Here is a 16,686-nt window from a genome sequence, read left to right as displayed (position 1 = left end):
TCTCTTCTGACACCACACGCTTTTGGCGCATTGGGCAGATCACCCGCGTACGCATTGCACATCTCCTTACAGTTCCCCCTTCATTGGCTATACTAGATCATCACCTGGTAGCCGGCAAAAGGTCCTTTTTCGGGGCCAAACCTCTCGTCAAATCGCGTCGGATGTGCGGATTTGTCAACTCGATCATTCGAGGGCCCTTACCCAGTGTGAAGTAACGAGCGTCAGGCGAAGATACTAAAGACGCACACATTTTGGCCACTTCCTTGCCCCCCCCCCCCCCCCCAGCAGAGTCCGTTTTGACGAAGAGCAAAGATGAGCGATGACCCCCCGCCCACCCCGCTCCGCCCGCCCCGCACCTGACGCCGAAGTTGACCTGCAGGAGAGTGCACAGGCCGGACACGAAGAAGATGGTGTTGATGAGGTACGCCTTCGCCACGTCGTCGTGGCTGATGCACAGGTGCTCCGACAGGATGAACGGGATCGCCACGATGGTGCCGAATGCCGTCAGGAATTGCTGCCACCATCGCCGCCCGTGATGCGAGGGGGAGGAGGTTACGGACAGCGCAGAACGTCACCTGTTTTTGCCATCAGTGTTATGTTCACTTCATTTGTGCGGGACCTCTTTGGCAGTATCCAAAATGACGAAAAATAACAACTGGGGTTTACCCTTTCTGGCAATAAAACGGGTGCTCAGATGTTCAAACACCAAATAGAGACCTTTTTGCAAAGCATTAAGTCCGCATTTATCACGCATACTCGTGGCAAAACATGCTCTGATAATGTAGGCATTAAATTTCGAGTTAAAGCTTTCGTGACTGCAGGGATTCATCTTCTTGGTTCTTTCGGTAAAGTCACATAGAAGGGAAATAATAAAATAATAAAAATAATAGGATCTTTCTAAAAGCCACCACCACTGCATGAGCATTTTTTTTGTATTTGCATATAAGTGTTCTTGAATATAAAAAAAACCTCGATTCTGACACAAATTATCATTTTCGATATTTCGCACTCCTTGCCCCTCTTACACTGAAGTAAACTTCCCCTTCGCATTAATCCAGTGGTTCTTAACCTGGGGTGCACGCACCCTCTGAGGTTGCGAGATGCCCTTTCTGGGGGTGCGAGACATGGTCGTGTTTTTTTTTAGAAGGTAATTCATCGAAACACATTTTAAGCACGGGCATACAAGTGCAACAACTTTGTTTCACCCAAACCCATGTATTTAGTCACATTCAACATGTTTAATGATTGAGAACCAAAGGGGTGCAGGGCTGCAGCAAAGGTTAAGAGCCATTGCATTAGGCAGCCCTCGCACCTTCCGTTCTTCATTTCAAAGCTGACCTCTTCGCTAGTGCCCATTCCCTCCCCTGATAATTTCTTGACACCTCACTCCTCCACGTGCCCCTCTTTCACGGTCACTCAACACCTCGTCCCTTGTCACCGTTTTCAAAACCACGTAAATCGCCTTGCGCTAAGACCGCTCTACACGAAGTACAAAATGCACACCAACCGGTGACCCCACAGAACTTCAATGCCGTGCTTCCACCCCCCCATATGAAAGATGCCGTGCCACTGGATTATGCACAACCCTGCAAAGCCAACCCCTCGCCTCCCCCAGTTGCCAGAATATTTCTCCCTGGACAGAAGCTCACTTCACTCTGCTGTCCGGATATGGAACTGCCTCCCTGGACACATTGTCGGCGAAATGACCGATTCTGGTCTCCAGGCCTTCAAATGCCGAGCACGTGAACATCGAACTCCACCGCACGCAATGTAGGGGCTGAGTCTTTGAGCTGCAATGCACCGATGATTATGCCGATAAGATGTTACTAATGTCGAATATGGCTATTGTTGACAATTGCACTCAAATTAAAACAAAATGCATCGTTGCACCGGCAGATTTCATCGCTAGTGCCACAGCAGTGTTGTGTGTTGTTTTTGTTTGGCTCACCTGTAGGCCAAGCACAATGCACAGGTACCACGGTGGGGTGTCGTAGACGCCGTACACCACGGCTCCTTTGTCCTTGGTCAACCCATCCCCTCCATCCGAGCATTCGTCGCACGCGCTTGATCCCATCTCGTCGACGTGAGAATCTTCCATTGGTCTGGTGTTTGAAAAATGCGTTGCTTTAACCAACGAGTTGCGTCTGCGAGGGCCAAATCATTGGGTACATTTTTAAATAAATTATTGTTTAGTAAGTGTAGTGGAATGTAGTTTTGTAATAAAGTGTGCAACTTCTACAGAAGACGAAAATACAACGGTCTCTGAAACAGACAATACATCTGCAAATTTTCCAAATAGTGCAGAAGAGTTTCCCTACCCTATGCGGTACCAAGCAATGCCCCCATCTGATGGTATATCAACAGGAGGTGATGTCGCTTGTTTTGCACAGCATGCTTGACAACAGTTTTGAGATAAGTAGCAACAAGGTGTTGACCAAGCAGCTTTATATTTTACAATCGGTCATTTCCACGATTACTGACGTACATTTCGGACGTCGTAAAGATGTCCAGTAACCACACGTGTCATCGTCACGAAGTGGCTTTACTTGGGCGACTTTCAGGACTGGAATTCAAATATCAACGCTCCACCTGTTTTAAGGGAGAACTGTTAAAACGCGGCCACTGTCAGACGTACCCAAACGGATGATTCCATCATATGCTGGCATGGTGACTGTGCAATCCATTTCATGTGCGTGTCAAGCCGTTGACCCATTCTCATAACTCAAAACAATTTGACGTCAACGCGATGTCCTGCTCAGTTGAGCATTGAGGCAGCGCCTCTCTCCTGTCGTACAGCCCTGAGGCCAGTCGTTGAAATTCCACTTTCCTCTCGTGGGTTTGAGTCTTTCTCCATTAGTCGGCCACTTGTTTACTTTGCCACAAAGTGCAACTCTTTGTTTTCTTCCCCATTTCACCCAGCTGGATCATGGGCCGACTCGACCCCCGCTCCAGGATTTGAACTCGTAACCTTCCCGTTGCAAGCCGCATGGCTTTACCATTGACCCATGATATAAATAAGCGCTATTTCCTAAATCATTAGCTAAACTCGCAAGTGACACCAGTTATTTATTACTGGGATGATTACGAACTTTTGACCTGCTAATTTGTGGAACTGCAAAATGTTTGAGACATTTCGACCATAAAGGCATTCATCGCCGCGTCACCGACACGGGATGCCTCCACCGTTGCGGATGGCCTGCGTTGGCACCAGGCCCATCGAGAGGAGCAATGAAACCCCTTGGCAGGTGTGTGTACAGCTCTGTCACAAACCCAGTCACCGGTGGCCCTGTGACTTACTTGTAAGTAATCATGCAAGCATTCGCGATGCTGTGTTTAATAGTCTTACATGGCGAGGAAGAGAGGGGGGGGGGGGATGTCATTATCACAATCTTATCTGATCTTAGAGAAAATGGCATGGCTGTTCATATAAGCGTTGATTGCACGATGAGGTTCCGTTTGATGTATGCACTACTTTTCAACCTCTGGTCTTTCGAAGTGTATATTTTTTTTTCTTACGCTCAGAATGCGTCACAGCAGATAACGCGCAACATGCACTCTAGACATGTCCACGTGAAGCGTAGAATAGCCATCCACCGGCTCGTGCATATCACGCGTACGAATTCTGCTGCACACTCGATGAGCGGCAGCCAGATGCATTGCCGTTGACTTGACCCGAGGCGGTTGTTGCAGTGGCACCGGGGAGAGGCTGGTGAACTCGAGGCGAGAGCCTGACGCTGGTGGTTGAGGAGACCCAAGAGGTTCATGGCGAGGCCAGAATTTGTGCAAATTATTCTGGTTACTCGACCTGCAGAAAGTGCAATCGTCCGATGGGTCGACACTGTTTTAAAAATCGCTCTCCTTTTTTTTTACAGGGGAGGATGTTGTGTTTGGTACAATGTCCAAGTGTAATCTTCTTTTCTTTAGCACGATTAGCCAAGTGCGCTCCTAATCTCACCTCCCCGATGATCACGAGTGGCTAAGTACGGTGCGAAGCGAGTTACAACATGCAATGATGCGACGTTTATCTCCCACGTGCCGGCGAGCTTCAGGAACGGAATGCGTGTTCCGGGTGATTATTGTGAGAAACATTTGCGTGGTTGTAAAAAAAATCCACTGCTGGATGAGATTTTCGCCGTGCCGCAAAAAGTCACCCCGGGACTTGTTTGCACAAACTTCACTCTGAGACATCTCTCGATTTAAAGCTTTCGTGACTGCAGGGATTCATCTTCTTGGTTCTTTCGGTAAAGTCACGTAGAAGGGAAGTAATACAATTATAAATATATTATTTTATTATGTTTAATTTGCATTATTTTATTATTTCCCTTCTACGTGACTTTACCGAAAGAACCAAGAAGAAAAGACATCTCCTTTACCAGTGGCAAAATATAGTAATAGGTTTTTTACCCTTTCAACTGGTACAAAAACTGACACCTTTATACAATTCATAATCAACGTTTTTGGGTTTAGATCGCGTTTATTTATAAATGTGTCGTAACCCTCCACCACCCGACACGGCCAATCAGTAAAAATGTGTCACGTTGACAAAGACAAATAGTTCACTGCTTTAGCCCACCGGTGTGTTGAAGCCACAACATTTACAATTTGAGTACCTTTATACAAGGCATCATGTTTGCAATAACCACAACACAAGCAATTCTTTGCACCAGTTGAAAGGGTAAAAACCTATTACTTCACTCTCAATGTTAGGTTGGCCAGGGGCGCGGGAGTGGGGGGTGAGCTCGGGGCTGGTTCCCACCTTGGCACTGCTGTCCTGCCCGTGGCCAGGCAGCAATCCCAGGTCAACGGGTGCTGAGCTAACCGGGCACGTGGTGCTGGCCACCCAACTCCTCGTGTGCCGTGTGCTGACCGTCATGGGCGCTACTCGCGAACAGCGCTTGCCCCAAACAGCCTCTTAAAGGCTTTACAGGGAGTGGGTGGTGTATAAATTCTAGATTTGAAGCTTTCGTGACTGCAAGGATTCATATTCTTAGGTTTTTTTCGGTAAAGTCACGTGGGTAAAAAAATTAAATTTATGAAAGTAAAATATAAATAAAATAAAAATCACGACGTTTCGGAGGCAACACAAGCTTTCGTCTTCAGGTGGAACAGTCACAGCACGATAGCTGTATCAAGTGAGAGAAATTACAAGAACCGTATTTTTTCTATAAATATATAAAAATACGGGTTTCTTGTAATTTCCATATATAAAAATACGGTTTTCTTGTAATTTCTCTCTTGATACAGCTATCGTGCTGTGACTGTTCCACCTGAAGACGGAAGCTTGTGTTGCCTCCGAAACGTCGTGATTTTAATTTTATTTTTATTTTACTTTTATAAATTAAATTTTTCCCACGTGACTTTACCAAAAAAAATCTAAGAATATGGGTGGTGTATCTTTAAGCTAACCACGACAGCCACACACACACAAACGTCACCTAGAGATATAATCAAATCGGTAACTTGTGTCAAGGCTTTTATTGATCAATCGGTGAAACGATTACTGTAAACGTCACTGGGAATTGGTCAAATGCGCAGGCGCTCTTCGTTTTTTTTTTTATAAATGACTTGCGGCGCTGGGGCATTGATAAACGCTCGGCTTATCTCATTTTCAGGGTTGACTCGACGTTACTGATTAATTAAAAGCAAAGTGGGCAAATAGTCCACGTACACCATTATCAGGGTGTTTATAAACGTGGCGATGAGCGCCTGTTGAGAGATACGGTTCGGTGCAGGAATGCTGGCGAGCTCATGTTTGCTCGACTACAATTACCCAATAGAACATCAGAATAGGCAATAGTTTATCATCTAGATCGCGTCTCCCATATGTATACAATTGTGCGGAACGTGTGTGTGTCTGCTCGCTAACAGCACTTGCCCCAACAGTCTATTAAAGGGTATAAGGGAGGTCTTATTGCCTTTGCTACTGCCCACCACCATCAGCTCTAAAAGATGCCCACGAACTGCACGTGTCCCAAACGTCTCTGAAGGTTGCTTAGACAGTGTTCGTGTACATGTGATGGGGAGCCGTGGCACTGTACATGTGCCAGGTGCAATGTGTGCCTACAAACAACCTAATTCGCTGCCAACATCGATTATCTGAACTGCTCCTGTGCCCTTTGCTACGTTTTTGCGCAGCATTTAAATGAGTACCCCCCCGCCCACTCATACGCCGTGCAGACCTTAACACGTGGTCATCAATGAGGTTGTATCCGAGTTTATATTGAGTGAACATGGAATTTAAGGCGGGCTAAAGCTAAATAGGTACAATGCAAGAGTTTGGATTTGCATAGATTGGAAATATTTTATGATATTTTTAAGAGGCTTTGCACCAACCTGGGGCACATTTACTTTACAATCATCAAGTTGGAGGCAGCAGTATAAAATAATACACTATAAGATAAGGTTTGGCCACATGGAATATTGAAACAATGACAGGAGAACAAGGAAAGTCGACATCAGATGCATCCAGGAAACAACATGGAAAGGCAGCAGTGCGAAAGCGATTGGCTGTGGTTTTAAATTGTTATACCATGGAACCACAGCAAGGCGAAATGGGGTTGGAGTTGTGCTGAGTGAGGAGATCAAGACAAAGGCGGTGGAAGTCGGAAAAGTGAATGGTAGACTGATCATACTCAGACTCTGAGGTTTTTTCGGTAAAGTCACGTAGGTTAAAAATAAAATTTAAATTAATAAAAGTAAAATAAAAAATAAAAAATCACGACGTTTCGGAGGCAACACAAGCTTCCGTCTTCAGGTGGAACCGTCACAGCACGATTGCTGTATCAAGTACGAAACGTCGTGATTTTTTTTATTTTACTTTTATAAATTTTAATTTTATTTTTTACCTACGTGACTTTACCGAAAAAACCTAAGAGTATGAATCCTTGCAGTCACGAAAGCTTCAAATCTAGAAATGATCATACTCAGACAAGTACTGGACAGTGGGGTTGTAAATGTGGAGTGTGCATATGCCCCGCGGATGGGCTGCAGTGGGCAAGAGAAGGATGAATTTTGGGACAGCTTAGACCAGGAGTTTCAGAGCTTACCGGTAAATTAAATAGTCGTGATGGGCGCAGACTTAAGCTGAAGAATGGGAAGAGTTTAGGATGGATATGAAAGAAACCATAGAGGATGCAGATATGGAAGTAGGAATGGGGGAGGAGAGGACATTCTTCGAATGGCCCAGGCAAATGCTCTTGCAGTGGTGACTGCCTACTTCCAGAAGCAGGAGGGACATCTGATGACCTACCAGAGTGGAGAGGTGAAGAGCCGGATAGATGTTAGTTTGGTGAGGAGGAAGCACCTGACAGGATTGAAGAATTGCAAAGTGATCCCTGGTGAGTGTGTGAGTGGACAACACAAACTACTGGTGGCAGATTGCGTAGTGAAAGGAGTCAGGGAGAGGAAGGTGAGACAAAATAACTGTAGCAGGGTGAAGTGGCGATTGAGAAAGAAAACGTCTGCAGGCAAGCTGTGGAGAACTTAAAGAAGCGTGAGGCCGAGGGGGAGCTCGAATGAAACGTGGGAACAACTGGCGAGTAGAAGACTGAAGCAGCAGGTAGTGGTAGAGTGGGAATGAGCAAACGAAGATTGATGAAACAGAAGGACGCATGGTGGTGGAGTGATCAAGCGAAAAAGGCAACAAGAGAAAAAAAGACAACGTTTAAGAAGTGGCAGAACACGCGAGAGAGATGGAACCATCCAGATGAATACCTGGCAGCGAGAAGAGAGGCAGAGCGAGTGGTAGCAATGGCAACGACAACACCGTTTGCACAACTCTGCCAGAAGCTTGACAGCAGATAAGGCGAGATGATGGAATACCGTTTGGCAAGAGCCGGAGAGAGAAAGACCAGGGACATCGACCGTTGGAATCTCGTTAAGAGCAGTGAAGGGCGAACAATCTTGGAGGAAATAAAGGTTAGAAAGAGATGGAAAGAGGACTTTGAGAAGTTGCTGAATGTGGAAAACCCAAGACGCGAAATGGTTGAGGAACAGCAAGTCGTTGCAAGATACTTTCACCACAGAAGAGGTAGTGGAAACTCTGGGGAGCAGGAAACATCAAAAGGCAGTGGGGCCAGATGAAATTCCAATTTATGCGCTTTAAATTAATTTGTGCACGCATTTGTACGGATGGTAATTTTATTTAATGAAAATACAGTTGAACAAAATATGTTCTCAAATGCACCCAAAAGATCTTACAAAACCTGGTACGTTAGGCTAATTCATCGACCAATCATATGTTATCAATCATCAGCCAAGATCGATCCACTGCTGGATGAAGGCCTCCCCAAGATGTCGCGTTCCTGCGATGCAACCCATCGAGCCGACATCTTCACTCCATTACCACGTGAGTCGTTCTCGCGCATTCCTTACTTTGGCTGCTGCTCCGTAATTAATCTTGACCCCCTCCCGATATATTACGAAAAGTTAAGTGTTCTGCCCAAACCACGTTTTCAGTCTATATGTTGTCTAACCTTTGCACGCGTCTTTTCTGTCCTATGCAATTCTAAGCGTGGCAATCTGTGCGCTTCTTTTGCACCAGGTTCAAAGTTTGGTCTTTTCTTTGCCGTATCAAAAGATACGGATTCAACTTACATTTGTGTTTGCGTTTTTAAGTTTAGTTTTCCAAAAGCGCTCCAACTTGTTCATCTGCCTGTCCCGTCATATCCATCCTGGTCTGTCCCCAATAACTGTCCTCGTAATCAGCTCTCTTTTCCTATCGCATCCCACAATCAGATGTCTTCAATTGGTAGCGAATTTGCTATCGCACGGAGTGATTTACGCTTGCGTTGCAGCATATAGTGCAAGCGACAGTGCAATCGAATGTTTGCGAGTTCTATAACTTGGTTGGGGATTGACCCAGCCTAGCCATCTCTTTTTTTGGGGGGGGGGAGGGGGGGTTCGTCTATAAAATGATCGTCACTTTGTGGGGAAGTCAACCGTGATTTTTTTCTAACAGAGACTCTCCCTTGCCATAGGAACGTGGAATTTCCACCGCTGATCCAGCAAGGCTGTAAACAAGTGACACGCACCGCCACAATGTTCATTCTAGCAGGAAGTCGCTTGCCTTTTTTTTATTCTCGAACGCTTTACATGATTTGTATTATGACATTGCCGCTGAGTTCCAAATATAGATTTAATTAACTAATAATAAACAAACAACTTTACCTGGTGTAGAAACTTCGTTGTGGGGCGATGCTTGACCAACAGCAGCAAGCTCGCAGGTAGATCGCCACGGACAATCCGCGCCCTTCTTGTGTTCACTTTGCTAGTGTCCACTTTGTTAATGTCCACACGTCCCCATCAAGGAAGCTGTCTCGACATTTGCAGCGGCGCTTTATGTTCACCCAGTTAATAATTGTTTCCCTGATAGCGATTGTGCTTGAAGGCGAACTAAATAAATAAATACAGGACTGAATTCTTATTAGGCGCCATGCGGATGGTTTAACGTTAACGAACGAACGAACGAGATAATTGACGCGTTACTCGGTGTTTGAGGAATCTATTCTACATGCAAAGCTTGACACTACGTGAGCACTCGAAGATTTACATTTGCCTTTTGAAGGGCAGATGACAAATGCGTGTTCAAAGATCGACTTAACCGCAATAAAATGTAGGTACAGTACAGTTGATGTCATTGAATACCACCTGGAAACTTTACAACCTAAATATTCCACCCTTGGAACCTCATTTGCCAGTAGCAAAATATGATCTTTGTTTTTTTACCCTTTTATCTGGCAACAAAACTGACACCTTTTTTACAAGGAGTCATTTTTTGCATTGACCACAATACCTGGACCAGATGACGCCAAAAGGCGCCTTTTGGCGTCATCTGGTCCAACACCATGTGAGACTAGGCTCTAATGCAAGCTGTCTCGGCTGTGGACCAATCAATTTCGAGGACAATGCATACATTATCAGAGTTATGTTTTTTTTTTGCATTCCGACTGCAGGTATTGTGGTCAATGCAAACATGACTTCTTGTAAAAAAGGTGTCAGTTTTGTTGCCTAGATAAAAGGGTAAAAAAACATTTAGCAAACTAAATATTGCTTCTGTTCTCGTGACCTGCATTTATTAGGTCAGGATCATTGTTTGCAAAGATTGAACGTAAACCTGTTTTGAACAGGTCAAATTGTGTGTGTGTGTGTGCAGAACTAATAAAGAAGCGATAAGTTATGGGTTTTTGGGTCGCAAAGGATGAAAAACACAATTCGCCTCTTTTAGGGTTTGTGCCACGTTTGTCAAGACGTCAAGCTTGCTCCGTGTGCCTCAAAGCTTATTCATCAGATATGTGCTGCTCGACCGCAAACCTGAGCACGAATGGGCTCAAAGGTTCCTGATTCAAGTGAGGGAATTTTGGGACCTGATCTTTTAGAAATATTGGTTTGTCCACCAGTTCTACATTCACTCGCATAATGTTCATTACACCAGTCGTTTAATGGCCCATGTTGATGGTTTGGGAACCAGGTATTCATTACTTCAACGCCGAGCTGTGTTTCTCATGCATTTTGTCCTAGATAATATAAAAATTGGACCGGGCAATTGTAAAGATGGATTTTTGGGATGGCGTGCGTTTTTTACTGCTTGTTGCACAAGCTGTGGTGTAAAGGATTTGCACTCCGGACTTGCATAACACCGGTGTTCGATTCGATGTTCTGGCATAGGATTTTAAACAGTTAGTGCAGGTTTCTTAAATCCCTGGCACGTGCACGTGCGTACACTGCCGTCAATCCGATGGGTCACGTGTGGTGGGGTATATTGTGGGTACTCTCACTACCTTCCAAAATACCTGAGCAGTGGAAGAGTAGGCCAAATACCCTCCAGTTTCCTCTGCTCCCTCTAGCAGAGTCTCTTCTGCCAATGTTTTGAGCAAACAATATTAAGCACAGGGCTCCACATTTACCTGTTGCCTTCTATTATAACGATTATAATGATCGCATTCGTCTCCCCATAGCTCCGTGAGATGGATTCAACTGGTACCCATTTGTACTAAATTGTTTTACTTTTAATTGGATTTTAAAGTCCAAGTGTATTCATGACCAATTGTGCTCCCACAAAATAACTGTTTTATAGACCATGAACTCCGAATTTTTTTTGAATAGGTGAGATAGTGGAGGTGTAACGTCCAATTCGATCTGTAACACTGCACCACCTGACATGGCCAAACAAATCAAATTGTCACGTGGGCAAATGTGTCGTTCAATTTAGTTTTTTTTTCCAGTAAACCATCATGCTAAGCAGCAAGTAACGGTTGTTCGGTTTTCTGCATTCTGATTTTTTGAATAAAAACATTAATAAATTGACACCCACGTGACCAACACGATTTGTCGGGTTGCAGAGGATTCTTGGCTCTGATGGACATTAGCCCGAAAATAACCCGATATTGAATTAAAATATTGGTCGTGAAAAGGAATCAAACCCTGGACAAACAATTTATGATTTCACCGTCCCCCTGCAGGATTTAAACGCACGTCCTTGTAATTGCGAGCATGAATTTACCACTGCCCCACCCAGCAGGGTAGAGGTATTTTACGAGTATTTGGCAGTAAAAAATAATAAAATAAAAACAATGCTAACCCAGTGTGTGGGTAATAACACATGTTTGTCCTACGTTGTATTGTTTTATTGGTCATAGCTTTACGTTCATAACCTTCGAATTGCGAAATGCTCACGTGAACTACAGCAATAATTTGCACTGGCACCTTTCCACAAGGTCTGCATCTGTGTATGAAAAGACAAAGTGAGGAACCATGTTCTACAGTATATAATAGCCAGAGGTACCCAAACACATTTGGAAACTTTTGTTTTAAATACTGGTTTTAAAGATATCAAACATTGACCAAGAGCCTAACCTCCACCCAAGTAGGTTCACAACCAGGACAGGGGGAGCAGCACTCGGCAGAGATTGCCACAGCTGAGTGACACAAGGTAGGGATTGCCACGACGCAGGATAGGTGTGCACCACAGTAAATGTCTGCCCCCACCCCTCCCTAGAATGCCACCAAGATCAAGGGTGATCCTAAATGGGGGCCACTATTGGTAGATCTGAAAGACCTTGCCAGGGGCATGATATACAATTAGGATTCTGCATGTATTGTGGAGCCAGATGCCCACGTCCCACCAACGCCTATACAAGGCCTTAAATACGAGCAACGAAATCTTAGATTCCACTCGATTTTCAGAGCAAGGAAGCGTGGTAACTGGAGCGATGTTCACACAGCGAAGGTTGTGGGATGGGGGAAGTACACTTAAACCAGTCAATCCGTGAGAAAATAAATGCTTTGGATCAGCCTCAATACATCGGTGGATGGAACAATGTGACAGTGGAGCATTGTTTCTCAGGTTGGGCATGCGGGGTCTTCACAACCCCAGATTGCCGATGGATAACATTGCTATGGAAGGCTAATACGCTGAATGGGAAACTGTTTTACCTGAATGTGGAGACGTATTGAAATTTTTTCACACGTGAGTGTAAATACAAGGCAATGTCATGCTTTCTGAACACATGACATTTTTATGCTTCATGAAGTAGGAATGAGTTCTTCCTTGAACAGCCGAGGGTGAATTGATCAGCACTGCAATATAGCAGAGTATATCCAGCAGCAAGAGATACTTGCAGGGATTCATCTTCTTGGTTTTTTCGGTAAAGTCACGTAGAAGGGAAGTAATAAAATAATAAAAATAAAACATAATAAAATGTTTTATTTTTATTTTTATTATTTTACTACTTCCCTTCTACGTGACTTTACCGAAAGAACTAAGAAGATGAATCCCTGCAGTCACGAAAGCTTTAAACCGAAATACTTGCAGGGCTTTACCTGCTCAAAGCTTCGCATGATAATGACATTGTTGGTAACGCGATAATACCAGGGGACTCACGAATCTCGAGTTTTAAAACGTCGGCAAAAAAAATCTACACACACGGAGAAACATGCCAACAGACTTGTGAAGATTAAGCGCTCGAGTTACATTTACCTATGTTCTGCTATTAACTTCATGAGCACTGTGTTTGCTTAGCGGCACGTGAACGCGTAAAATATATATTTGTAAGTTTAGAAACTGATCCGTATACACACACACGCGAAATGTTTCCATACCTGGATGGCCGTTGCCGCTTTACCATGCGTCGTTCACTCAGACTGCCGTGTGCCATCGCAGTTGTCAGAGAATTGCAGATGCCACTCGCGCATTGTAAGTGCTCGCACGCACTTGGCTCTTGAGGAGGGGCAAAGTGTTTGCGAATTCCGACGGCTTTTTACATCTTTCCTGTGGGTCACCACCGCCACCCATCTCTCAAAATTTCATCGCCATTTCCTTACAAAGCCCCCCAATCAATCTGTGCAACAGTCATGTGATGTAGCATCAGGACTGCAGCAATGGCGAGGGCTGGTGGCATGCCTTTAGCCACGACGACCTCTGGACTTTTAAATGAATATTCAGATACAACCGTACAGGGTACGGGCGTAGGGGGAATTTATTACCATGGCAAAGGCGCAGACCTGCAATTACATGTTTATTTTACTGCTGGGAACGGGGCCTCCTGCTTGGGAGTTCCTCCTGAAGCAGTGGTTATCAACCGGGGGTACGCGGATCGCTGGAGGTACGCGAGGTGATTGTGTAAATGTGACGTTATATTGGTAAAGAGTCATTGGTAAATAATCGTGTACGAGTCTGGTAGTATACAATAACCACGATAGAATTTGAATCCTCACGGTAACCTAAGACGATGTAAGAGACCGTTCTAAACTCAAAGATGGTAAACAATGTGGTTTCTAAGAGTAACCAGCGAGCGTAAGCGAATTACGTAACGCACACAAGAGCGCGCGTTTGTTTGCCGTTACCAGCTAGATGGGGATACCTCACAGCATTTAACCATTTTGGTTAAAATATTCACGTAACTTTTTGTATACATTTATTTCTCAAAACCATGTTGGATCAGAGGAGAGGGTGCTCGGTTGAAACGCAATTGAACAAAGGGATGCGGTAGCCCAAAAAAGTGTTGAACCACGGTTCTATAGAGTATCTTGCCTTCTCTCAACACCTGGTCAGACATCACGTAAGGAATTGGGAGCATCCCTACTTGACCCCCACCACCACGTGTGAACTGCCCATTCAAGTGTGGCCACCCAGTTTATAACGGCTAGGTGGACAGAGTCAGGGTTGAATTGAGGAACCAACGACCTCTGGATTGCAAGTCCAGTAAGCTAACCATTACATTGCCAGCATCTCCATGGCGAGCAATGGCGGAGCCAGTGGGGGAAGGGAGGGTGGGGTGGCACGTGCCCCTAATTTCGATCGGATCATTGGGGTTTATTAGTAATAAATCGGCATTTTGCGACCCCCACTGCCACTGTGTAGCATAGTAATACGTGCCAGGGACTCTATGAGATGATAGGACAATAGTCTGAATCCATAATTGGCAATAGGTAACGGCAACGCAGTTATAAGTGACTCACAGAATTGTGCGCAGTTGCGTATACAGTCCACGACTTCCCTGAAGGCAAACATCTTCAGCGAGCGCGATGCCGATCACGCGTTTCGAATTCGACCCTCGATCAATGGCTGCACCATCGCCGCACACGTGTCGTATAAAAAGCAAGGGACAAGTCCTTACTTACTAACAACTCCTTACTTACTCACAACTCCTTACTTCTTCTTGGTTCTTTCGGTAAAGTCACGTATAGGGGTCGGCACGGTTTGGCTCAAACCACCAAACCGCGGTTTGAACCGAACCAAATCGGTTTGGTTTGGCTTTGTTTAAACTGGTTCGGTTTGGTTTGGGGCTACGAAAACCGACTCGGTTTGGCTCGGACAGGGTGGAACCGGCTCAAACTAGTTTGGTTGGTTGTAAAGGCCGAGTACAGCAATATCAAGGACATGATGACGGACATTCTCAACCAGCGCTACCCAGCGTTGACGACGGACGCGGCGCCGAAGGCGGCGCCGCGTGGCGGCATTAAAATCCTCTTTGACATGGTCTACGCGCCCAACGCTCACGACGGCGCCGCCTCCGAGGTCGACCGCTTCCTGCTTGAGCCGACTCAGGACCTGAGCATGGACGTCGTCGAGTGGTGGAAGCTGTACGGCGGCAAGTGCCCGCGCCTGCGACGCGTGGCCCTCGACTATTTGCCTATCCCGGCGTCGTCCGTGCCCTCCGAGAGAGCAAACTCGGCCGCCAAGCGCTCCTTTCTCGACCGACCAAACCTGCACAAGTGCACGTTCAAGGCCGAGATGTGTGTGCGCTCGTGGGCGCGGATGTTGCCTAGTGTTGGCGTTTCACTGCCATTGAACTACCACTCTGCGTTCAAGGACATTGGGCGTGCCAAGCTTGAGGAGATGGCTGTGGACGACATCGTCGTCCAGTACTTGCTAGTGAATCTCAACATGAAGAAAGACTGCGTAGAAATTAGCGATTAATACACTTGATATTTGTATTGAATGCGAATATTGTTTGCCGCGCATCTTTTCGGTTCAAGCCAACTCAAGAGGTTTGGTTTAGCTTAGTTTGGTTTGGTTTTGGTTTGGTTTGGTTCAGTCGTCGCTGGTTTGGTTTCGTTTGGTTTGCTCAATTTGAAACCAGTTTGAGTCGGTTCAAACCGTGCCGACCCCTAGTCACGTAGAAGGGAAATAATAAAATAATAAAAATAAAACAATAAAATAAGTCGGGAAAACAGCGTCTGAATGTTCCGACGCTGCCTCCCCGACAGACCTGGTCTTCACCTGAGGACGGCTGCTTGCGTTGTGGCCGAAACGTCGTGAGAATTATTTTATTATGTTTTATTTGTATTATTTTATTATTTCCCTTCTACGTGACTTTACCGAAAGAACTAAGAAGATGAATCCCTGCAGTCACGAAAGCTTTAAATCGAAACTCCTTACTTACTCACAACTCCTTACTTACTCACAACTCCTTACTCACTAAGAACTCCTCTATCATTTTTCATTGCTGGAGGGGTTGCCCCCCCCCCTACCTGAAAATCCTGGCTCCGCCATTGATGGTGGTAATGATTAATTAACCCTCATTAAAACGACTTAGATTCAACAAATTGCGTCATTTGCGGTGAAGTCTGGAAAAGATTTCAACACGGCAAGCGTCTAAAGGGACCTGGTTTGTCAGTATCAAAATAATGAGGGGGTGGTGGTGGGGGGGAATGTACCCCTTTCTGGCAATAATACAGCTCTTAAGATGTTCGAACACCAACTAGACAACTTATTGTAAGGCATCAGGTCGCAACCGGGTATCCGATACCCGTACCCTACCCGATACCCGGCTACCCGTACCCGGCCGGGTACGGGTAGCCGTTTGCGACCCTGGTGCGGCCGGGAACGGGTACGGGTAGGCCGTGAGTCACTGGTGAGTAACCATTTGCCACTCATTTCGGGTCGGGTACGGGTAGGGAACGGGTACCCGTACCCGGCCGGGTACGGTTAAGGAATCAAAACCCGTTTGCGACCTCTGCCAGAAGGGCTGAAGCCTATTTGAACGTATTGACGATTAGCAACCCCCAGTCAGGAAAGCAGTTGTGATGTCGAAGCAGTCGGAAAACTGTTTGTTTTATTCGGACCGGTGTGTTTATACTGCACTGGTGTACCGCCAATATGTAAATGTTCTCATTTTGCGACGAGAAAGATCCCATAGATATAACTGCCCACGCTGTACTTTTAACGCTATGATATCAATACGT

The 16,686-nt window shown here is 45.5% G+C and overlaps 1 protein-coding gene across 6 annotated transcripts in view; it reads right to left on the bottom strand.

The window, feature by feature from the left end:
* Window positions 1–15,632, bottom strand: part of LOC133356609 (solute carrier family 23 member 1-like) — a 32,179-nt gene extending 16,547 nt beyond the window's left edge. The window contains exons 1-3 of one of the 6 annotated variants that reach the window (XM_061574240.1): window positions 13,099–15,632; window positions 1,949–2,102; window positions 357–514 (exon numbers count right to left, since the gene is read on the bottom strand). In XM_061574240.1, the coding sequence (XP_061430224.1) occupies window positions 357–514; window positions 1,949–2,051 (261 nt within the window). In that variant the 5' untranslated portion in view covers window positions 2,052–2,102; window positions 13,099–15,632. Of the gene's footprint in view, window positions 1–356; window positions 515–1,948; window positions 2,103–2,485; window positions 3,057–9,168; window positions 9,945–13,098 lie in introns of those variants that run through there. The other 5 variants (XM_061574235.1, XM_061574241.1, XM_061574236.1 and 2 more) reach the window with 5 other exon arrangements.
* Between the last annotated feature and the right edge of the window lie 1,054 nt (window positions 15,633–16,686).

Source organism: Lethenteron reissneri, chromosome 54, assembly GCF_015708825.2.
Source record: "Lethenteron reissneri isolate LAM-NWPU_2019-01 chromosome 54, ASM1570882v1, whole genome shotgun sequence".
NCBI lineage: Eukaryota > Metazoa > Chordata > Hyperoartia > Petromyzontiformes > Petromyzontidae > Lethenteron > Lethenteron reissneri.
This window is presented reverse-complemented; position numbering and strand designations above follow the sequence as displayed.